This window comes from Plectrocnemia conspersa, unplaced genomic scaffold, assembly GCF_051122295.1.
Source record: "Plectrocnemia conspersa isolate PC_06_02 unplaced genomic scaffold, ASM5112229v1 ptg000009l, whole genome shotgun sequence".
Taxonomy (NCBI): Eukaryota; Metazoa; Arthropoda; class Insecta; order Trichoptera; family Polycentropodidae; genus Plectrocnemia; species Plectrocnemia conspersa.
In genome coordinates this window covers 5,785,882-5,812,569 of record NW_028277173.1, presented here as the reverse complement: position 1 = coordinate 5,812,569, position 26,688 = coordinate 5,785,882, and the positions used below count along the sequence as shown (strand labels likewise).

Below are 26,688 nucleotides of genomic sequence, written 5' to 3'. Positions count from 1 at the left end.
TTTATCATTCTTCTCTTATGTTTATAATAAAATACCTATTACTTTTTGCGTATTATAAACAATAAATAATAGTATCACTTTTTACGGATTCATATTGTTAGAATTTTACACAAAATATTCATCCCGAGATTTATTTAAATTTACAAATTTTACGCTGTTAAAATTTGCTACTTTTACAATTAGTTTTTTTTTGGGTTTCAAGTTGAAGGGTTGCGACTTTGCAGCTAAAGTGCAGTTTAACGGATATTTTTAATTCACATTCTTACTCACATTACTACATTTCTCGAAAACATAGTATCAGCGATGCTTAAGTTATTAAAGCAGTATCATTAAAAACCTATTGTTTATGTAGATTGCCTGTTTATAATTGGCGCTTTTTGAGTTTGTCAACCTTTAAGTATCTGTTAAAGGACGCTTATACACGAAACAAACGTAATGATCAGAACGAGCTGCCCTCATCTCAAAACAGAAAGTGAAAATGTACATCATATTTTTTTTGAAGTTATACATATATACTAGTATTTTATGATGTATACAAACGAGAAGGCACAGAGGTGGTAAAGATACATATATCTGCTATTTTTTAAGATAGGGGGCTTAAAAATTTCTCTTGGCCCTGGTCGTAGTTATTTTAACTATATCAGTCAAAAAATACGTAATATAATTCGTCACTCCAAAGTAGCAACAAAATATGCTAATCGAACCAAGTGCAATTTATTAAAAAAACATTTGCAATTCGTATTGTGAAATGAAAAGAAAGTGAAATTATGCCTCTGGATTTAACCTCGAAATGTAACAATATTGTTTTATGCTCACTTGCAATTTCCTGCCATATAATTCTGTAACTCTGTTTATATTTTAGGAACCATTTATTTTATTTATCTTTAAAGTATCATCTGTTGAGAATCGCTAGTTTTGATGAGTTTCACATATCACAACTATTGAGAATATATACAAACCTCTAATTAAGTAAGAGTATGGCTTCCGGGTGATTCGTTATAAACGAAACCACTGTCGTCACTTGTGAATTTCGACAAAATAATAAATATATTTGTATGTATAGTAGGTCCTATGTAAATGAATAAAATTATTTAGTGCGGTTAAGTAGTTTTTGTTATGGTGTTTGAATGTCTGCGTGACTATTGTTAATATGGTCGCTCTTCAGATTCTTGGGTGTTTTGTTATACTGCTATAATAAATACTGCGCAATTATTTGGAATCTTCTACATATATTATTTTTGTAGAAAACAAAGAGTTGTAGTTAAAAATAATACTAACGCAATGCAATTTGAAATAAATATTTATTATACAAATAAATAAAATTGCGCTTTGACATCAAGAATAACATGCACACTTAATACTTCTTTATAAATATAATTTACATATTTCTTGCGTGTATTAAGGAATTTATTACAAAATAATAATATAATCTTATACATTATATCTGATGTACAATACATACATACATTTACAATTTATCTAAATACAGTGCAATTTATCTTTTTTTGCAGTTTATTAAATCTGTGATAATGTAATTATTAGTGATAAAATCTGGGATGCATTACATTTTTAGCTTTATAAAAAATCAAGTGTACTCATTAGACGTGCTTTAAGTATTACATTATAAGCTTTCTAATGTAAATATTTTTCTTGTAAACTTGTATTAATACTCACATTAAGCTTGCATTGATATATTTTATTTTTTCGAAAATAAATTTAAAAATTCAGCTAGCTAGTGAAAACAAGTTTTGTAAATTCTATATGGTAAATAATAATAATTATTAAATTAATATTTCTTGTATGAATTTACATTTTAGAAAGATTCTATTAACTTATCCATCGAATATATAGTAATACATTTATATTTTTCAAGTTGACTACTCAATCACATCTGAAAGTTTTATAAATATAATATATTTAACACATTATAAATAAACCACATCATACACAGTTTGTAGTAGGTATGTATCATATTTTGGCTTAATAGTTTTTGCCATTGATAAGATGAAATAACAATTTCGTTTATTTTTTTCATCATCACATTTAAAGATAAACATATGTATTGAAAATATGGAAATTCAAAGCTCATTGTTACTTAAGCTAATTAACTTTAATACTGTTTTACATTTCAATCTTTTCCATTAAGAGATATTAAAAATCCATTGATATTGGATTAAAAAATAATTTGGTAGATAGATTTTAAAATATATATGTTAATTAAAAAATAAATAAATGGTTTTTGTACTTTTTGAAATTGAAAAAAAAAATGTTTTTCAATAGTAGTAAAATAAACAACTATTGTTTTTGGACGAAGAGATATATATAATGTAATAATATATGTATTTTTTATATTAAATATTTTACAATTTTTTGTAACAAAAAAATATATTTTCAATAACCTTTTAATTGTATATGAATACATTTTACAAAACTTTTGTAAATTGTGTAAAAGTAAAACGTTTCAAAAACATGATGCATTTGGTCCCGCCATGCTTTTGACAAATACAAAATTAAAAAGCAATTTTTATACATGAAAATACATATTTTGCATAATTTGTAATATAAAAATAAATAAATAATATTTTTTTATTGTGTTATTTAATTTTGTTACATTATTATGTATTTTTTATTTTAAGATTTGGAGAAACAGCAGGACCACTTGCAATAAATCAGACTTTTAAATTTTATCATCATTCTATCAAAAGTTTATAATTGTTAATGAAAATAATTCAAATATTGCCTGAGAAATGTAATTCAGAAAATTTGGAGATCACATTCTCAGTCGAAACTTTTCTAAAACATAACGAAATGATTGTCAAATTCAATCTTGAAGCAATATCTATTATAAATATTAGCTAAAGTAACTTACACACGACAATTAAGGTAAATAAACAAATTTACTGATTAAAAAATGAAGGAAATCAACAATTTACGATTTTTTTTTATACTACTTCATGAATAAAATTTTCTATTATCTATAGATTAATGCAAAGGGTGTTTCATATTTGCAATAGTTATTTCTAGCAATTTGCAATTATTGGTTATAATATTATTTGGCACGCTATTTATAGAAGGATTGTTTAGTTTGCAATATTTTATACGTTTATTCGTTTAGTCATGAAATTAAAATTTATTAAATCATACAATAAAATTATTAACATGCATTCGATTACATATAACACTTAAATATCTATTCATATTGAATTGACACGTTTTATAAAGTTATCTTACCATCTAACAAACTTATTCATCGATTATGATATCCGACTGCGTTGAAAGTTTAACAAATTATGTGATTTTAAAAGTCGAACCTTAACTTAATCACCATTTTAAATTGATGAAATAATTTTACATTATGTAAAAAGACAACGTGTTATAACTTTTATCAGATTGTATAATATTCATATTATATGATACAACATATATTTTTTAACACGGTCCACTTGTTATATGTAAATCAACAAAATTAATTATATAATAATGTGTAATATATAAAAAAAAACACTATCTACTACAATAATATATAACGTTGATTATTTGATGGAATTTATTTTATATTACACATATATTTTATTAATGATCTATTTGCCATATATTTTTTATTTAATTAATAATAACTACATATCTTTTTAAATAGTTTTTGGAAAAAATACAAATTATATTTATATGCTGGATAATGTGATTATTTTATATTTTGTGATCGTGTGTTGTAACAGAATAACAAATCTATTTTTATATTAAATCTGTGCTGCGTGTTTGTGTGTTTATAATATATAATTTAATCTGTCATAAATATTTAAACAATACCCATTTTTGATAAGAAATTTAGGTTGAAATTGTTTACGTCAATTAAAATAAATTTTCAGCTTTGTTTATATCTAACACGTAAAGCAGAATATTTTTAATGTCTATACATATATCATATATATTTTATAGTATATATGTATATACACATTTTAAAGTACATACATAACGTATTATAAATAATATGTATATTTTATTTAGTAAAACGAAACGTATGTAAACAATAGGAATTCGTATAATTTGGTGTATACATAGTTCTATTTAAAAATTTATCTACTCATTTATTCGCTTTATAACAATTAGTTAATTAAGTTTAATTATTAACAAATTATGCGTTATGAATTAAATAATTTATGCTAAATTTATGTTAACTCCTACACCAGTCACGTAGTCTTCTCGCAGAAGTGGCACCAGAGTCGTCGCTTGTCTGAAAAGATAAAAAAAATATATTAATTTCATTTTGAACATATTGAAATATTATATACATATTCTTATCTTTAATAAAAATAAAGCAAACATTTATACAGGTATTAGTACGATTTTGAAGTGCTCCAAAAGTTTCCTTTAAGCGCTTTGTTAATTCCGTCCTTTCGTTGTAGTTTCTTGAAATTTATCGTACAACTTCTTATCAAGGGCCACTCAAGTTGTTCTAAAGTCCAAAGGTCTAGTTTTAATTTATTATTATTATTATTATATAATTTAGAACATTCAAGAAGCAAAATAATATATAACATATGTTTATGGATGTGGTGTAAGTAAATGCAACACAAAGGGATCCTTTGGAAACACTTTTAAATACAAATTTTTCAGATTAGGCGGTAAATTTTTATTTTGTACGAACACAACGTGGAGCAAGCCACCAGAAATATCAATTTGGTATTTAACGAGGGTACTGTTAGTCAAATAATTTATTTAGTTGTCGTCGTTATTGATATTGAAAATGAGCATCGCGATTGTTCGAGGTTTATTATTGTAAAGAAAAATTGGATTTTTTTTTCAACATAAGAAAACTTTTATTTCCTGTAAGAAATAGTTATTATGGCACACACTTTAAGGTTGTTAATTATAAAGTGGCCGATTTTTACCCGAATTGGAACAAGACCTTATTTTATTTATTTTGTAAAGGTGTTGTGTTCTTTATTTTTGTATCTAATTTGCAAACAATTATTTTCTTTACTTTTTTAGGTTCTATGCTTGATGTTAATTAAAAACTTACGTATCCTTTTTTGTACAATTTAAAATCCAAACACAGTGCAACACAGATCTAGAATAATGTTACTCAGAGAATTGTAAGACGTTGATTCGATTTTTTTTACTAGTGATATTAGCCAGGAAAACGAATCTCGTGAAAGACCGCCATTGATGAAGAAATATTCACTGCGACTTAGATGTTTTTTCTGCATCCGTTTAATGACATCTGTATGCCATATGAAATGTGAAAAAATATGGATAAATGGGTACCGCACGAACTGACTGAAAGGTTAAAATAGCACGTCTTTAAGTCTGCTCTTCGTTAGTTTTTAGAAGCAATAGAATAATATTCTTGAAAAGAATCATACTATATGATTAATATATTAATTAAAATAACCACAAGAGTTCAAAACCATTTGAAACAATTAAAAGTTTTAAAACAATATTTGGAACTGAGCTTAGTAGTATTTTGATGAATTATTCATGTTTTACACGTTTAATTATATTTGAAACCCACGAGTCTTAAATTCTATCAAATTATATTATAGATATACATAATTCATGAATCTTAAATTATCCCGGAAATTCCTGGAATTCTATTTTTTTTTATTCATTAATGTTTCCATCTGCTTAAAAAATATTTATTTAATGTGTCTGATTGTTTTTTTGTAAGTTTTTTTATTATATTAATTTTAATCCTCAGTTGTAACATGACAGGCGTAAGCCCAATGGGTTAATTTGTACCAACTGGTTAAGTCAATCATACCTAATGAATATCTGAAGTAAATATTATACACCAGACTGAAAGTTTGGGGATCATTGATATCTATATAATATATAATAAATAAATTTCACTTTGAAGCTTTGGTCAATTTTTAATAAAAGCGCATTTTTATAAATAAAAATTTAAGTCTGCTGCTGTAGCTCGAGCCTATGGCCGCTAGATTTTTAATCTAGACCACGCGGGCTACGCTCTTTTTACAATTATTGCTCTTGGTTTTTTTTTCTGTAGCTAGTCAACAAAATATGATAACAATAGCTTCGTTCTGAGGACATTAAAAAAATATTTTTTGTATGCAAAAGTGGTTTAAAATTTGTTTAGAAAAAAATCGACTATGCGATTTTATAAAGAAACTGTAATACAAATTATTTATATGTTCTAAGAACTTCACATCTTATGAATTTATGGTCTCTATTTAATATCTGTAATAGTATTTCTATTTTTGATGCGTTATTTTTTAGCGTACTTTTTTTCCTTTATTAACTCTGAATCGCTGTATAAATTTTAGAAATAATTTATTATTGATATTTGAAAATGATGCTTTTTGAAAATTTCCAAATTTCAATATCATTTTTATCTGTGGGAACAGAAAAAGCAATATGGGACCATATTTTGTAAATATAGTAGCTGCGGCATCACGATAGTGTCAAGTTCACATAAGTAGTGAAGTGTGAGCCGGCGCGTTATCGTTATGATCGTAATAAATTGTATGTAGGACACAGACATTCGATTGAACTTTGCGTGCTTTTTCTTGCGTAGACTCTTCAATGCGCTTACATTAAAACAATTGCATTTTTGTTTTAATATCAAAACTATACATATACTTTATTATATGTTTGAACAACTTCATTGTTATAACACAACAGATTTAGTCTTAAATCTGCGGCGTCCATATGTACATACCGAGCCACTGCTAGAAACGAAATAGTGAACTCTCTTGCCATTTGATCAAAGTTGCCATATTTTTATTGGCCTAGGATCTATAGCGTTCAGATATTGCTCAGCAATTTTCTCTCTTTTATATCTTTCTATATTATTCAAATTAATTATATTTTGCCAGAATTAACTTTAGAAGTTAAACTATATATTTATAATATAATTAGTATTTAATTTTTATTTTTGAATTAAATTTAATTGATATTATTTCAATACATGTACTAATATTTTTCTTGATAAATTAAAAAAGTTTAATTTTTATAAAAAATATTTTATTAATTTCTTTTTTTATATTACATAGAGATATTTTTATAATAAAATATTTAAAATACATTTTAATTATTTATTTTATGTACTACTTTATATTACCTTATTTTATTTTAAACATCGAATTAAATCCGTCATTTTTAAAATAATTAAATCGCTGAGCGTTATAAAATGCGTTGTTAGTAATTGTCTGTTAAACACAAACTACGCGTCCAATATAGCTGGCAATTGACACGTGTATTACATATAGTTGTAGCACCGTAAAAAAACTATAAACTCAACTGAAAATTGTATGCATATTATATGTAGCAATTAAACAATGGTTTGTTATATGATAAGGGAGATAAAATGTTAATTAATAAAAGTTTTATGTGTATATACATATGTATTATATATGATATTATTGCTCCAGACATACGGGTAAAATAAAGGTTATCCACGAGTGCAAAGTACAAAGGCTTTTACACTTTTTTGTTCGACAATTTCAAATTAACTCCCTTTGTTTAGAGGGCTCTAATTCAAATTACTTTTTTTAGCCAGACTCTCTCTCTCGTTTCGCCCAAAATTTCAATTAAAACACCGTTTCGGCACACTTATGCCCATGAATAATAAAAGGAGGCTGGACGTGGCTGTGACAGCCTTCAGACTGAGGGGTGGCAATGGTAAAACGAAACCTAGGGGAGGATTAAGGCAACAGAGTGATTAAATGTGTTTTTTTTTTAAAAAGTGCTCTACATATATTATATTATCTCACATCAAGTGTAAGATGAACTACAATGCAATTCAAGGGTTTCAAGATTGCATAAAGTTATTCGGCTGTTCAAACTTTAAAGTATAATAAATATACTGAGAGTAGAGATATATTTTTATGGGAGCGATATTTCGCTAGGGTCTGCGTGACGTGAGCTTACTATAATATATAATTCAGATCTGCAGTGTGTTTTAAATTAGAAAATTGTCCAGTATTCAGATTTCTACTTAAGCTCATCATCAATCTGTTAAAACCAAAACAAAACGTGACAAAGCGATATTGTGAATATAAAATAGACATTTGTAACGTTTTGAATTTCTTTCGGGTGTATGAAAAATATATATATAATAATTTAAATATTATACATATATATATACATAGCAAGTATATGACTATAGTACAAATGTGAAAGTCATCTGTAAGTCGAATTAATTGCTAACATCGACATATGCGTCGCTCGGTCAAAGGTTATGATAAATACAAGTCGTTTATGTTAATTGGCAGTAAGAGATAAAATGCAAGTTAAAGTGTTGATAATAATATATTTACCAGCATTTATTATTATTAAAGAAAAATTTTGAATCGCGCAATTTTACATATAAATTTTTTTATCGAGTCTTTGTGTCAAAAAAAATCGTTAACACGTATTAAAACCAGAAAATTACATATACACATCACACGTTGCCGTAGAATCATATTAAAATATAATTTAAAAACACATATTGTACCATAAAAAATAATTATTTTGTATAAAAATACTTTTTAATCTAAATTTTTATTTAAAAAATATGAATAAATAATCTAAAGCTACGTAGCTTTTAATAAATTATGTATAATAGTATATATTATATAAATTTTATCATAAAATTAAAAGCAAAGGTATTTAAAATCAACATATACATTAGCGTCGGGTTACGCATATGTGCGTCTTTCGAGTAACCATATGTAGATGTTAGTTACGCACCCGTAAGTCTTTAGCCATGAGATACCTTGGTAAAAATATGTTGAAGACAATGACACTTTTTACCATTATTAGTCATAATTATTTTTTGATGTATCATTATAAAAATAAAAAATATCAAGATGTTTTTTAATAATACATAAAAAATAAATAGAGCCATTTTTACGTATTTCAGTTCATTTTATTTCGGTAAAAAAAATATTTGTACAGTAATATCTAACTTAAAATTAGATGAGCAACGGTAACTTTATTTAAAAATTCAATAAAATTTTATAGTCTAGTATTTAAAGAAAATTTAATTCACTGTATGATCTTTTCTATTATTTTTACAATTGTAGAAAATAATATATATACCATTTATTAAGAAGTAATGTAATCTTGTTACATCGCGCTTGTAAAAAATACATACATGTGTAGGAATGTTTATTTTTTTATGAACATATGTTTTTAGCATGTAGATACAAATTTTCAAAAATGTCGCTTTGCATCTTTTTTAAATCTATGTACACATATACTACATTATTATACGCATTATATGTTTACATATATGATACAACTGTTTATGTTTACTTTATCCTCATTAAGAAGATATAGATATGTTTACGCGCTTATAATTATGTTATTATTGCAATACCAATTATCAAGAGCGATATTTACTTCAATTAAAACATATAAATCATAATTATTTATCAAGTCATATTTAGTATTTTTCACTATTTAAGATTAAGTACTATTAACAACTCATAAGTATACGCAATGATTTGTTAGTAGATGCAGATTTTTTGATTAATGGATTATTCCAGTGTTACAAGCCAAACTTTATATATATTATGATTTGCTATTTCACCTACATATCACAACTATTCGGTTAAGTGCAAGTTGATTTTATGTAGAGCGCGTATTTTATGGGCATTATAACGACCACTTGAACAAAAAAAAGGGAAATTTTACAAAAATCATAATTTTTATATCTCACGTATCACACAACAGAAGAGAGATCTCAGTATAATGAAAACAAACACTTGTAATAGAAGACGCATGACAGAGCATGCGTTAACAATACAACTTCCGTATATTGTTAGCGTCCATTAATGTGTAATATTTGATTTAGCGTGAAGATATGTGCGTTAATAAATATATAAATATACACAGATTACATTTACTTAATCTGAGAAGTAATACATTAAATATATTTATGAAAATATGTACCGTATTTATTCTGTTAAATCGATTTTAACTTATATTGAATTCAATAATAAGATAATAATGCATACTCATGAGTGCATCAAAAAACATAATATTTGATGAAAATAAATGTTATTAATTAATACGCAAATTAACTATGGCAATTGCGAAAAAGGTGTTTCTCAGATAATGTACCCTAAATATAAAACTGAATAACTTAAGAAATACTGAGATAAGAAAAGTTAAGCTTAAAGATTTAAAAGTTAATCTAACTTTGTAGCAAAGCATGTTTGTGAATGCTATTAATAAACCATTGCATCTTTGAGCGTGTGTCGTTTATAAAGAAAGCAAAAATAAAAATCCGTTCACTAATGAAATTTTAATTATAAAACCTTTTTACGGCAAAATAGTAAGATTTTAAAAATAAAAAAGTAAATATTCACACATGTATAATTTTTCAATTAAAATGTGTACTCGAGTACATCTATTGGCTAGATGATTGCTGCATGATTGTGATTGGTCAGCAAGCTTTGCACTCCAAGATAATTAAACTTAGACTCCGATGAGGAGAAGGTAGTAGAAGAGACAGTAAACATGGTGTCTTGGGCGCATCTGTACACTCAATGCCACGCCACCTACAGGACCTTTGAGGACTTCTCACGGACATCATCTCTACGACAGCTTTTCCACCACTGCTCGGAGAAAATATCTCGCAATAATCTAATAAAACTAGATTTCACTAAGCATCTCACTGGCTACGAAGTCACCCCTCCTAGGGTTCTCAAATTTTAAACTATCTTATTTATTAAATTCATTTTAAAAGTCATATCTCTACAATATCTAAAACAAATTAGGTTATTAAGTATGAAACGATTTTTAATTTTTTTTCGTATAGTAGAATTTATATGTATCTATATTTAATTATTATATATTTAGATGTAATCAAATCTTATCTTTACATATTATTAATGTACTTCATTCATAATACAGTGGCAAGGTGTTATTTCATGGTTTAAAAATGTATCAAAAAAATCTGGTAAAATATATGATTAAAAATTAATACTTTATTAAAAGCATTTCACTTTACGAATGAAGCTTGAGAGGTTTTAATATTTAATTAAAGACGAGTCAAGTGTCAAATTCCGACGTTTCCATTCGCAAAAGTGACGTTTTGAAAACAACAGTTAAATAATTGATAAAAAGGAATTTTCACCGCTCGCATTTGTGCGGAAAAATAACTGACGCGTTTTTGTTACCAGAGTGTAAAAAGCAGCAAATTTCCGCCGCTCAGCGACGCAGTAACTAAAAGTGAAATCGGAAGAGGGGTAGAATATAATAAATGTTTAATATAAAAAAAGATCACATTGTTTAAAATGTCCCGGGGGCGAGAATTCTTATAAATTTATAAAATGTATTTATTTGCACAATATATGAATATTATATAATACTAGTCGATAACCTCCCTGGGCGATGTACTTGATTGAAAATCTGTCTTGCCAAATCCGACTGAAGGAAAAAAAATACTTGAATAAATTTGAGAAAGTTTTAATGGGCACACAAAAAAAGTTCAAGTCCAGAGTTAATCTGCTCTGAAAAATTGACGGTACAAAGACGGACGTTTTAATTACTCGCTCACTCGAGACAGATATCTCTTTGTAAAACTTGACCATTTAACGATACAATTAAGAGTTGAGATTAACCACAGTTAACCCTTCCCTTATTTTGTAATTATGTGAAACAACATGTAAATACATACATAAGTGTATATTCTATTATTATTAATAATAATTTATATAGCTGCTTAAGTTCTCATCATAATATGCATTGTTCTTATGCTTAATACTATATTTTAAACATATAATTTTGTAAGTCTATCTTTTCAAAACGATAGTGGTCGTTAGCTTCGAGAATGGATACATAGTTAACGACCCGATATTTAGATAGATATGAAAGTATACAGACGATCTTGTCTGTGCGAACTTCTAGTAACGTGACACATATTATCTTAATCTGATTAAATAACGCTGAAATAGTTGCTTACTACAAAGTTTCAACAAAATGATGCAAGTATAAAAAAAAGCTAATCAGCTTATTTAATACATTTCTGACCCAGGACTTTCAATCAACATGACGCCAATTACTCTTTTTTACAATTGAGTTGTGTGAATTATAAAAACGCAGACTCTACGCGTTGAATATGCTATAAGAAGACTGGATCTTGGTAACATCTTGCAGCATCGCCGATGGGGTGAGGTAGTAAGTAGCAAACGAAGCGAAATAGGGTTCAAAAGGGGGAAAAAGGAAACGGAAATAGAGCCTGCAGAGGATGAAGTTATCCTCACTCGACGAGGAGGGGCACTGTAATTAGCAGAGGTGAGAAAGGATTGCCTCGGGGCTGAATTTATCGGGAATATATTATAATTAAAATTTAGTAATATAGATCTTCTGATTATATTATAAATATATCGTATCAGTTTTATTAGTTGTACAAATAAAATATATATATAAATCTACCCATCCCGAAGCAGGGTAGTTAATAATAATATCTAGCTAATATTTATGGTCAATTAAAAATATTTTACTATAAATTTATCGCAATAAAACAAGCTTATATTATCATTTGCAATCTTTAATGGGGTTACTCAAACATTTCTCGGTGTAATTTTCAGGCTAAGAGCGATTAAAACGTTCAAATATATATTACACGGCATAGATACACACACATATCTCTAAACATTTGATTTATATTATGAATATAATGCAAAATGTAATTTCAAAGCTCACTAAAATATTAATTACTTTAAAATAAATATGTGCTGCTGCATGAAATAATAAATACATAAGTTATGTAAATTAATAGAAAACAAACTCGAGCTAATTTTGTTCATTTCTGAAACCTTTTAAATTTTCATATGAAAAAATATTTTTTAATCTAAAATCATTTTTTTAATATTGTTTCTTGCTTATTTGTCAGTTAGGTTGAGTTTTTTAGGACAAAAATATAAGTCAAAGAAAAGCAATTGATTAACTATGTGATATGATATTTTTTCTGTTTTGAAAACTTTCGAAAAGTTTGCGATAAGGCGTCGGAGATACTCAGTTTCGTTATGCGGAGCGCATGTCACTTTAGTAATTTTTTGTTGATTCGCGTTTTATACTGTCAGATATGATTTTTTTTCAATGTAGTAAAAGTCTATCAAAATCCGTTATTGATTTTGACAAACAAAAGGTTAAACAATGAACAGTAAATTTTTAAGTGTATTTTAAATGATTTTTTTTAAAGTATAATATAACTAAGTAATATTAAATTCTATACATTATAGTATTTACACAAAGCTACAACTTTTAGATTATGATATCGTTTTAACGTATAGTAGACCCCCCAATAACACGGTAAATTGGGTGCGTGTTGTTGGGGAATTAGAAAATTCTCATACATTTTTTGCAATACGTTCGTACGAATCAGGTGAGTGTGGTAATATATCCTGCATTTGGCTCGCTCACACATAAAATTAACGGGCATCCAAATAGCACGTCCTTAATTTACCGTGTAATTGGAGGGTTTACTGTACTTGTATATTCATATAAAAAATGTTAAAAAATATTTTTAAAATTAAAATGTAAGCTTTTGTTGCCTTGCCTGTGTACACTTCCTATGCTCTTAAACCGCATTTTCTAACTTTATAAAAGCCTTCCAAGGCCAAAGATGCCTCTAAAACTTTTCGCATATAAAGAACCACGCGACACGTTTCATTTATAGCTACAAGTGCCTGGCAAGAATAGGCTGGCGACGTTTCGCTAATTGAAAATTTGGTCTCCTCCGAGGTGTACGTATTATCGCACATACGTGTAGCATATACGTAAAAGCCTTTTCGAGCACTGGCTTTAAAGTGCGACCTTTCCAGGAGCGAAAGCTTGTTAATACGAACGGCACGTTTGAGGCAAAACGACCCGGGGCAGTCAGTTCGAATTTGTAGCGGAATTACCGAAACAATATCAGATTTTGAGCACACGTGTGCTAAACTAAATTCCAGTTTCAATCGCGTGGGTTTCAATGTCTATAAAAATGGGATTTGGAGAGAGCGAGAGAGACTAAATTTGTATTTTCTGTGTCGATCGTTTGAAGGATACAATGTTGTGACTTGAGGATTATTTACAAATCTCAATGTTAATAAGAATTTTATCAAAATAAAAGTTTGTTGAATGTTTTCTTCTAATGATTTTCAATAAATTATCAACAGCTAATTAAATGATTGTAATAATGTCAGCAAATAAATCGAAAGACTATTAAGACAATTATTGTATTTAATTAAATTAATACAGCTTCTAAAGACAAACATGTGATATAATTAATTTGTTCTCAGGAATGTAATTCAGTAATGATTTATAAAATTTAATTTCGTATCATAATCGACTATAAATTTATTATTTTTTTAAATAAAACAATATTTAAGTAGTTGTAAAGCAATTTGTCTATATTTTCTCAAATTTATTTATTCAAATTAAATTAAAACTATTATAACATTACAAGTTACTTCAATGAGTTACAATGAGCAAAAATAATTTATAGTACATATGAAAATTAATAAAATGAAATAATACGAACCGGACCAGTTTCTCGTAATAACATTAAAATTTAAGGAGTGGAGTCGTTGGAATTTTTTTCAGACTCCGACTCGACGAATTTCAAAATTTCGATAAGATAATCTTAAAATATTAAATTTATTTTTAATTATTTTTATGTAAATAACAACAAAAAAAATATAATAATATTTCTTAGGATTAGTGCCGCGCCATTGTATGTGTCTACGCGTGACAACGCCGGTCGGTTGACTGTTGGGTATTTGATTAAGTGCATAATATTGTTTACTTCATATTACCGACTTAAACCACATGGCATATAGTTTAAAGCAACATATAATTTCCCTATCATCTATCATATAATTTAGATTTTTAGTAGTAGAAATATATATACCTACTGGTGATATGATTTTATTAAATTGTCAATGAAAATATATTTTCACTGGTGATACACATTCACTGTGACATATAAACTTTTTGTTGATTTTCAAATTTATAACATATATTTATTATATGTTATAAAATATATAATAAATATAAAATTAAACGTTATAACAAATATTTATTATATAAAATATGTATTTTTTCAAACGTTAACATATAATTAATAACATATTTTTCCCGAAAATGTTTCGAATTTCATTATATTAAATGAATTCTTTATTAATTTTTATCAAGGAAAATACTAGTTTTTAAGATAAGAAGTTTTGAATTAAATCACGTATTATCCATATAATTATATAATAAAATAAAAAATTTAAATGCTTAAAAATAAAATTATTAGATACAACCCAATACGGTAAAAGCATTAAACAAAGGGAATACCTTATCTGTGAGAAAATGGGCCGTAACGGCATAATTCCAGGAAATTACATCTCAGAAAACTCCGTTCGCATGGCAGAATAATTTTCATTCGCATATTTCGGCTGTCGTATTTTTTTCATGAGGTTTTTAATAAAAGTATTTATACCATAATATTATATACATCGATGTCATTTTTATGTAAATTTCATTTCAAACACAATTAAAAATAGTAATATTTTTATATTTAATTATATAAATTGATTCTCGATGTATTTATTATTAAAAATTAATATAATTTTAAAAGAATCTTTTAATGATTAATTGTAAGCTTCGCAAGTTGAGAATATAGTACTTATCATAGCGAGTGGTGATATATGTATCATAAAAATCATTTTTAATTTATATATTAATTCATTATGCTAAACTTTATAAAATGTCTGTATTGTGTCTAAAAATACCAGAAAACAGTTTCATTTTTTGGAATGTATTTGTTCGGTTGTTAAGCGTTCCTCCTTTAAGCTAATTTAATAATTGGGAATAAGGTTTTCATCAAAGAAAATATTTTTTTTAAATATTTGGAAAAGACTTATTAGTCTAAAAGAGTTAGATTTGTTGATTTATTATCCTGGTTTTAATATAAGTATTATTTTTAAAACCACATTTTGATATAAATAGTATGTTTTTCTTAATATGCCATTTAATAAATACTAGATGTCGGTACCTCACTGCCGTGAGGTACCGAAGCTAGCAAGTGTGCGATTACCGGACCTTAAACTTTTTAACTTTTATAATTTTTATATTATTTTTGCTTTGTCCTGATTTTTTTAATCAATTTTTAAATTTAATGGTTAAAATTATATGAAAAATTACAATATAAATGCTTTTTGAAGCTAGAAATTACCTACTGATCTATGAGCTGAATTATCGGAGTAACGGAAAGCTGTCCTTAAGATTGAATGATAAGCATCATCCATAACCAAAAGTGCCGAATTATTTTCCTAAAGGTTTGTTTTCACTGCAAGAAGAAGCAATAGTTTGTCTTCATTGTAAGACATCGCTCGTTTTTCAAGTATAAAAATGCTTGAGATTGCGAAACGTAAAAAAATGACAATATATTATCAAAAAAATTGCAGAAATACATATAAATACATAAAGAGATAAATATTTAGTTATAAATATTGATCACACTCATGTCAATCAAATGACCTCGTCTGCATTGATAAGCTCTAAAAAACAACATATTTTGCAAGATTAAGAAAATGGTTTAAAAAATCAATCAATAATTATGTTCATAATAACATGCTGCGTACAAAAGCAAAATCGCAATAGTTTTATAAACATCACATGAACCATGAACCTGAGATAAATCAAACATTTTTTTATTAAATAAACAGTATATAAACTGGCACAGAGCTCCGATAGCTTCAGAGTCATCTCGCCTCTCATATAGTTGGCATTAGACCCATAATGCCAACTGAGAGGTCAGAGATTGTGATTCTGGCGGTCTTATGGCGATAAAAAGACCGTCAGTTGATGCTTTGAGATCTTAAAAAAATATCAAAGTACTCTCATGTCACCTATAAAAGATTTAAGATTCTTAGTGATTTTTAGTTTAAAATATCACACAGAATCTTAGTAATATCAATCGCCTATCACCGAAACTAGATCTAATGGATTAAAAGTGAGTAATATTTATTTTAAAATGTATATATATACATATATATATATATAAATCTTAATATTAATTTTAATTTCAGGTGTGCATGTAGAATATCTTTATTAAATAATCAATGAAAATTAAACGCAACTATATCATCTTTGTGTGCTTAACTTTGGTATGTATGCTTAACTTAAATATTATTAATTTTAACAGCTGTATTTTATTATAGTTTGTTTTAATTTCAAGTCTCATGGTGCCTTATTTTATAGATTAATATAAACACAAATGCATAGCCAATAGGTATAATAAATAGTTTATTAAAGAAGATGTACACAAAAGATAAGATTTCTTGTTGAGTGAAAAGTGAAATTATCCTTTCAATGTCTCAAGGGATTTTTATTTCATTTAAAGAATAAGAGGTAGATATTTTAAATGAAATTATAATGTAGTTTCTGATAAAATATTTATGATCTGTACTTGAAGATGGGATAAAGAAAATAATTTTACATTTCACATTGGCAATATTTAATTGAAATTCTATAAAAAATATTTTTTCTAATGCAAATAATTGGCAAATATTGTAAATGTGAAGAAATAGTTTTGCTATAATTTCAATTGAAAGTATCTGTGGATATAAATGTTAATTTATACAAAGACATGTTTACCTAACTAAGAAGCAGTATTTTGAGCTTGATGGTATATTTTCTAAATTTATTTTATGTTTATTCGCTTAACCAAAATTTGTAATGATAAATTAAAAACTACCTATTATTTTTAGATATTATATTTTAAGTCAAATATTCAATAGTTTAAAAAACTATAACCAAATTCGCTGGATATGTTAGCATATGTATGTTTATATTTATAACATTTTTATTTTTAGTATTTTAATTATTGATTTAGTTAGTAATTTAGTTTTAGTTGAAGAAGTTTTTATAATTTATGTTAATTCCCCCTGCGTTAATATAAAGTTGAATATATAATGTAACTAGTGTCATCTATTAACTATCGCATGTATTGGAAATTAAAAAAATGTACTACAACAAAATTATATGCCTTGCTATCTATATACATATATTAGTAATAAAAACGTATATATTAAAATATAATGCCATTATTTGAAATAAAGTTCTGTCACATATTTTTTCGTTTAATTTTAATCTTAAAATGATATTCTGATTTTTAGTAATTAATCTAATATGTATAGGTAATAATATTTACTAAACTAGAACCGTACCAATTTAAAATTATCAGAAAGTATATTTTACTCATAAGTGCAAAATTAATTGTTATGTTTTATTTTAAATTTTTATACGTATTTTGAATTTATTAGAAATTTGTTGTTTTCATAAAGCCCCTACTTTTTTATAAAAAAATTAATTTGTACGAATATTTTTGAATATTTTAAAACCGTTGCATAAGAAAAGGTTCATCCATAACAGATGTTTAAATATATAAATGCTTTTTTGAAAGTTTATCATAGAGATCGGAAGTATCAGAATGGCAAAAATTCTAGCCTTTTTAAAAAAAAAATTATAGCATATCTGAGCATTAATACCTTATAGGTTTCTCCAATGCGTCACAATGGCCATTATACAAACAATAATAAACACTGTAACACAGTTATGGTTCAGTTATGGTATAGGTTTCTCCAATGCGTCACAATGTATCACCGAACACATTCTTGCGTTTGGTAAGCTCGTTAAGAAGCTGGATATTCTGGCCGCGACGGGTTAGAATAAGGGACGCGATCGAGACAATTTTTTGTTATTCTGGTGTCAAGATCGATTCCAGACATTGACAACTATTTTATTGATTTGTTTTTAGTATCTTTGGCCGCACGAAACACTTTTGAGTATATTTCGTAACCATGACATATTTTTTTTCCGATCAATTTTTTTACTTTAAAATATTCCTACCATTAAAGTATAAAAAAAGCTAATATTTCTGACCTCGAATCGCGTGTGTAAGAAACTACATTTATCTCCATTTGATGGTTAAAAAAAGTTCTTATAGAATTTTTATGTACACGCCTGTAAAGCCAGATCTCAAACGTTTTCATCCTATTATCGTTTCTTCTCTTAGAAGAATATCCAGTTCTCTGTTATACAATAAAATCGAGAAAATCAAGAAAGTGTAATAAAAAACAATAATAAACCAGAATCCCTAACTATAAAATAAATCTATTAAAGGTTGTTCATAATGAATGTTTCAAAACTGAATCTCTATAAACACAAAATTAAAAATCACACTTTGTTTAACACGACATTGCGCAAATTTGTTTAATTTGTCGCAATGATAATAGAAAATTTAGCATTTGGTACATATGGTATCTAGTACAAATAAATAATGTATGGAGTGCATTTCACCGTGTATAATCTCATGGGTAAACAAAGCTGAAATACGAGTGTTTCAGTTGATAATTTCCCTAATGCCTCACAATAATAACACGGAAAACTTCGATATTCGTTATACACGTTTTTCATCAAGGGTTTGTTTAGTCACCCTGAAACGGGATGTCATTATATGTAATATAAACATACTATGGGATAGTTTGCCTAATAAAGCACAATATGATCGAAAAGTAAGTGGATTTATTTTTTATTTTATACTTTTTTAAATAAGAGAATACGCACTTAATAATCTAAGAAGTTCTTTCATTTAGAGTGTCTGATTTTTACTTAGTTGAAAATTAACTATGATTGGAAGACCTTCATAATTAATATCCTTATTTAATTTAATTGATAAAATGTATCGTGTTATTTATTTTATATTATCTTGCTTGCCGTCAAACTTGTTTTTATGTATTTTTTAGATTCTATGCATATGATTGTCGTTTTTTAAATTAAAACATAATGCGGCGCAAAAACATAAAGGATTTGGCGAGAGTACTGTTAGTCAAGGAATTGTAAGGCGATGGTCTTAGAAATTTATTATTGGTGATATTAACCTTGAAGATTATATTTGTGGAAGACCCCCATCTGCTTTTGACCCCTTGAGTAATGAGTTAAGTTGTAAACATTTATTAATTTGTTAGTAAGCACCTGGGAGTGAGTTAATTTTACGTATATTTCCATAATTATTTATGTTGTTATTTATTTATTGTTGCATTTATAGTAAATATTAATAAAAAAATCAGTGTTTAATTGTTTTTTTGTATTATTATGTTTTAATAATTTATTTTAACACTTTTCTAGTATGAAGTTATATTAATTATTATTATATATTATTTGGCATTTGTGATTTTTTTTATATCAAAACAGAGGATTTTAATATTTTTTTATGAAATTAATATAAAGTATTTATTTTGTATGGAAATCATTTATAAAAAATTGATTTGAAAAAATATAATATAATTATAATGTATTTTATTTATTAAAATATATCTGGGGTACCTCAAAACAGTGAATGATCGACCGCCGTACATGTACGGCGATACTTCTCAAAGGGTTATTTAAAAAATGAGTAAGAAACACGGTTGATGCTAATTTACAAAAAGATCTGTTTAATTACTAGCAGCAGACTTTCAACGGTTTCATGATATCTAAACGCCATAGAAAAGGTATAAAAATAAATGGGTACCGCACGAACTGACAAAAAAGCAATAAAACAACATTTTTTAAAGAGAATCATAATCTGCGATTAAAAATTAAATTTCCACGATAAGTAGAATAAAATAGTATAATGTATAGAAAAGAAGTTTCAAAACTGAGTTTGCCTCCGAAAAAATATAGATTGATCGTTTTTTAAACCAGTCAATTCAAACCATACATTTAAAATCAAGCATGAAACATCTGATGCTAATAACCAAACTTATTAGGATTGTAATTTTGTCTCATCTCACATATTCCCACTACATTCCTCTACAGATTATCACCTTAACCAACATTTACTCATTTCTTTAAAATATAAAATTCAATACAAAAGATCATTTCTGTAATAAATTTGTAGTGTAAATAAGTGTAGTGTTTTATATCTGACTAAATAAAAAAGACTCATTAAAATGCTAATAGAAATAATATATTTGTGTCCTTTAATTTTTTTTTAAAAACAGTTTTATATCAGCTTAGCAATAAACGATTATTTATACAAAAATGGAAAAATAACCGCTGGACCCTACTTTAACACAAAAAAACAAAAGTCTGTGCCGAATATTTCTTTCAAGCAGGTTCATTGCCATCAAATTGCACATTACAGAAAATGATGACTTTGCCAAATAACAGATTTTTAACCGCCATTATACATGCTAAAGAGTCTTATAAGATATGCATTTAGCAAATACAAAGAATTTGATTATGAGGATAGAATACTACTGCACTGAATAACTCATTCAGCCAAAATTTAGGAAAACAACTTTAACTTGACCATATATATGTTAACTAAACTAAATCAATCATATGCTGCTGTAATTATTATTATTAATGCATTTGAACCTAACTATTTATATAATATTTTCTAGAAATAAAACACAATGATTATTCAACTAATTTGATAGTCCTGTTACTTTTTAACGATACCTCTAATATTAGTGTATACATATTTTCTATTATATTGTGTCACAAAGATTACTTTATATCAGATAAAATAATTTGGTTGTATATTATAATATAAATTTTCTTAATTACTTAGTTTTTCGATGTCGTATTGTCGTAGCTATAATAATACATTTTCTCGGAAAAATATAATAAACAATGGAGCAAGTTGCGTTAAATATACATAGAAAAGTTTTCACGAAAAAAGCAATGTAACAATAACCAATAGAAAAAAGCCCACAAATATAATTGCTCACAAGAAAAATACTCACAAAGTAAAAGCACACACATAAAATAAATGAAGTCAATTTTACAGTTTAGACAATTATGTTACAACATTATGTTTTAACAGAATTTTGTTGTGATTGATTGATAGTGCTTATAGATAATTTTATAAATTAGTCCTAATAAAAATATTAATCTATATTACTGTTTTATTGTTATGAATACAAAATTTTTCTGTGAGATTTTCATTTTGTAGGCATTTTTCTATGTAGATATATTCGGATTTTCTGATGATTATAGCATGTATATTTGTATGTGCATACATCAATACAGATTATTCATAGACATTCTGGATTTCGATGGCGCAAATCGAGTTAAGCATAAGAACATTATTCACTTTGCATATTATCCGGGCAACGGCCATGTCAAATTGTATTATGGATGCATCTATCACTTGGATCGTTTCCGGAAATTCACGCGCTGTTTCATTGCATGACTTGTGTAAATTTCGGGTTGTCAATAAACCATACTTTAGTCGAGCGTTGGTTTTAAAATTACATAAAAAAATGTAAGAACTGAACTCATATAGTACTACTGCCAGTTTATAAAAATATTATGGTAGTAGAGACCTAAAATAATGGAATCAAAGTTTACTACTTATTGGATTTTACATTTAAATAACTCACGCGGCATTGACATGTAAAGTTTAGGCTTATTTTTAAGTACTGCTTCATCGTAGTTTTTAAATGGTATTAAATATCAAGTTAACTCTTGCAGATTCGGCGTAAAATAGCTTTGTGTTAAGCTAAGCTCTTGTCATTGCGAGTCAAAAGCAACGTAGTTCTAAAATAAAGATCCGGATAAGTAAAGAATTCAGGCAAAAGTTTTATCTATAATGTACTGGGTTGTTAAGACACAGTTAGAATCATATTTACAAATATTGACCACGAAAATGTGGTATTTATATATAGTATTAAAAAAATAGTCAATAATTGGTTGTTAAGACCAAGCTGTGAGTGAAATGGTTAAGACCAAGACAAGAACTTAATGGTCAATGAACTTGTGGTCCTTTTTTGACCGCTAAAAAAATGTTGTGTACTGCACTCTTAATTTTAATTTCTCTTTAAAAAATAATATGCAACACTAAAAATTGATAAAGATTAAGAAGACAATATTGCTTTCCTAAAGAAAAGTTTACAATAAATATAAATTTTGTTAAAAAATTTAGTATATTATCTAAATATTTAATTGATTCTATAACAGTTTACTCGATATAGAATATATATTTTTTTTTGAAAAATGGAATGCAGCTTTAAACTATTTCTGGAAATACAGAAATTCAAAAAAAAGTTTATATTAAACAAAGTTTTGTCATCATCATCTTATTTATTACAGTTAAGTTGTTTTTGCCTTTATATTTAGTCAAAAAATGAATAAATATATATTTTTATTTTTAGTCATTGTGGTACTGTTTTATTATAGATAAATTCAATTAAAATAAGTTTTTATTAAATATTAAATTATATAAAATAACATTCAAAGTTTATTTTAAATTACATTGATGCTTCTGTGCATATGTGTGTTGCTTTTTAATAACGATTAGTTATTAGCTTACTTGTCATATAAACAATAAAAATCTAAATTGTAGTTTTTAAATATTGTTTAAGGCGTACAACTAAAAAATATTTCAATTAAACTTCGATGGACATTATATAAAAAGTAGAAGGAAGCGAGTTGGAGGAAATTATTCATATTCATTTACATTTATATCCAAGAAGAAGGAAAATAAGCTGAAGCAACTTTTTAAAGAGAGGCTGCTTATAAAATATTAAATAAGACCCTTTGGCTCCTCGGAGTTCCTCAATTAACCATCCCCGGCTAACAACGTTTGTTGCCAGGTGAAAATATAAAGAGCGCGAGTTCCTTTTAAGGCTTTACTGAAATGCCCTCTTTCCGTGTTGTAGGCAGAGCGAAATCGAATTATTTCCGATGCCCTAATTTGTATCTGCCTCGCATAAAAGTAAATCATTGTTATTGCATTGGACGCGGGCTTTAAATCACTATTGCAGCGGTGATCCCAGACATGATTAATGGTTGTTAGTTTCCAATGCAATTATACCGCACGTTGGTTGCGGTTCGTGTCAGATTTGTAAAAAGTTTCATAGCGTGCTACTAGGAACGTGGGTGGCATGAGTTTAATTAGAAAATGTGTACGATTTGTGCAATGCTAGTAAATATTCTGGGTAATTTTTAAAAAGTAAAATAAGGGTAATAATTTAAAAATACGTGAAACTCAGAATTTAAAAAAATTTTGTTTGATTGATCTATTTTTTGGTAACTTGCAGTCTCTATATTTTTTTTGATTTGAGACAAGTTCTATGATTGAACTGCAACTTTACAGTTTTTAAAAAAATTACATTTACAAGTATTTATAAGCGGACAAATGTCCCTTAATACTTTTTCACAACATAAAAAACATATTTATTCGTCAAAAAGTTATACAGCTTTGCAAAAGTATCTGAATATTTATTTAAATAAAAATAAAAATTATTGAAATATATATTGTGGTCAAATAAATAAAGGATTATTTATGTTAAAATAAAACTACATTTGTAAGAGTGGGTGTTTAAAAGATGTATTAAATGCAGCTCGTTGTTTAATTTATATATATTTACAAAATAGTTAAATTGACTAAAGTTCTGAAGTTATTCTTATATTGAATAGCATCAATAATATAATTTTTAAGGTTTATCTATATAATATATAACAAAATTTCTAGACACATTTTTTTGCTTACAATACAAGATTTTTTACCTAAAATAAATATGTTGATGTTTAACTACAACAAATAGTTATAAAAACAAGCATTAACTGCAGAAATTCACGTAAAATTCGATGAAATAAAACTATTGATTCGAATGTGTATTGGGAACAATATCCATTAGGATAAAAAATTATCAGCAATTTAGTTGCGTGCTTAAATTCTACTGCATAACCGAACCCTCGTGGTGAATGATGTTGAGGAATATGGATATACGTTTGCAAAGATATTTAGCACATCAATGAACATTGTGGTTATTTCCAGAATTCCATTAATTCGTATGATTCAAACACATTTAATTTGCCTTGCCTTAACAACACTACATATATACGTTACATAAACTAAATGTCACAATAATTGATTTAAAAAATTATTGCTTATGTCATGGTTTTCAATTTTAAGTATTTTAAGTACTTTTTGAGGTACAAAATATGTATAAATACAGCAATAAGTGGCATTTTGGGGGGCACTATCTAATAATGAAGAGTTTCATCTGTCAGCTGAGTTGAATTTGTGACTCTTGAGAGTCCGAGAATAAAATTTGTAATGTGATTAAATGCCTAAGTCTTTCGAAGAAGCTTTGGCGAATAGGAGCAAATATTAATTGAGAGTCAATCGCGTTAGTGTTTAGCGTCAACTTATTGTTTTAAGGTGATCTCATGTCTGATAAATACGATGCCTGTTCGATGCAAGGACATTATTATTTTAAATAGATAAGCCCCGAAGCTATTAAAGAAGCAGTTGTAGAGGTATTGCGGGATTTCATAAGAACCTAAAATGTTGTTTAAAAAGCCGAATAGACTCTTTACTTTTTTATTCCGCAATTTATCTATAAATTTTGTCAAGATATGATTGTGATTAAGAACAAACCATATGTAATAAATCTTTGTGTCTTCAACCAAAAAATACGGAAGACTTGGAATGCTTTCACAAACATACACTGAATATAATGACCCTGCTTAAAACAGAGGAATTCCATAATCTACTCATACCTACTCTACCCCTTTCTATTAGTTTCAATGTGTATATTAAGACATTAAGTTAAAAAGGTTAAAATAAATAAATTGCTTTACAGCAGAGTTTATCCTTCATCATCTGATCTATGTATGTAAAGATTACAATAATGGCTCTGTTAAACTTCATACTTCTTTATGCTAGAATATCAAATTAAATTTTCTACAATTTTAATGTCATATGTTTAAATCGGGAGAGCACGCAGAATTGCACAATAGCCACATACATATACTCTTAGAAAATTGTAACAAAAAATATTTTTTTTTCATAAGCTTCAAAATTCGTCTGGACAAAAACACTAATGGCCTTGCATTAAATAAGTATTGTTTAAACTATCCTTTGTAATTATCGGACAGTCACCAAACGTTGGGCTGTGAATCAAGGTTGATTTGGAGGTAGAGCTAAAAAAGAATGCGATTGTAATTAAATTTGCTTTATCTGCTGTAAGTTCAAACCATTATAAAATATGCGACTCTTTATGTGTATTTATAAGTAGAACATATATCACTATTTTTTTATTTAAAATTCATAAGATTATTAATAGTGATCAGACCAAAGCCAGATAATGCCTGAAATTCCTGTTTTTCAGGGTGATCGTCTGCGGGGGGAGTTTCACGTGTGCTTTTTATTATATCGGAGACTGCGTGCACTGGCTTTATTAGGATGTAAAACATCGACGCTTGCGATTCGCGAGACACGTAGCAAAAATGTGACGCCATTCTGCGTGAGGGAACGCGCAACATTTTTTTTATATCTTAAACGACTATGTTGTCGCTCGTGCTTGCGGGATTTGTTTTTTGTATGTTCAGTCGCGTCGTTTGGAAAATTAGGTTATGTACGGTGAAATTTAAAATGAAATCGTGAGGCTCGTTTCAATTCGATGCTGTGTGTGAATTTTTACACATTTTTTTATCAAGCACCTCCGTGAGTCGGTTCAGATGCAGCAAAAATGTTTATAATATGTTAAAAGCTCGCCCGGCGCAGAAATAATTTAATTTGAGCGCCTTGCTGTATGTGCAATTTACAAAATTAATGAACATTTACATATTAAGGACTGTTGTACTTTGGGAGAGCTTGAATTAAATTTATCATGATCAGTGCTTTTATATAATGATAATAACAAGAACTACAGACATTAATCAATATTTATAAAAAATATAATAGATAATTAATTA

General features: G+C 27.1%; 1 protein-coding gene and 1 long non-coding RNA gene across 9 annotated transcripts in view; one reads left to right on the top strand and one right to left on the bottom strand.

The window, feature by feature from the left end:
• Window positions 1–1,282: 1,282 nt before the first annotated feature.
• Window positions 1,283–26,688, bottom strand: part of LOC148231685 (uncharacterized) — a 534,843-nt gene continuing 509,437 nt past the window's right edge. For all 8 annotated transcript variants that reach the window (XM_088193447.1, XM_088193445.1, XM_088193440.1 and 5 more), the window contains one exon: window positions 1,283–4,231. In XM_088193447.1, the coding sequence (XP_088049573.1) occupies window positions 4,156–4,231 (76 nt within the window). In that variant the 3' untranslated portion in view covers window positions 1,283–4,155. The remainder of the gene's footprint in view (window positions 4,232–26,688) is intronic.
• LOC148231693 (uncharacterized) lies at window positions 16,688–17,197 on the top strand. The gene is made up of 2 exons (XR_015810646.1): window positions 16,688–16,942; window positions 17,019–17,197. It is a non-coding gene; the product is annotated as an uncharacterized LOC148231693 (long non-coding RNA).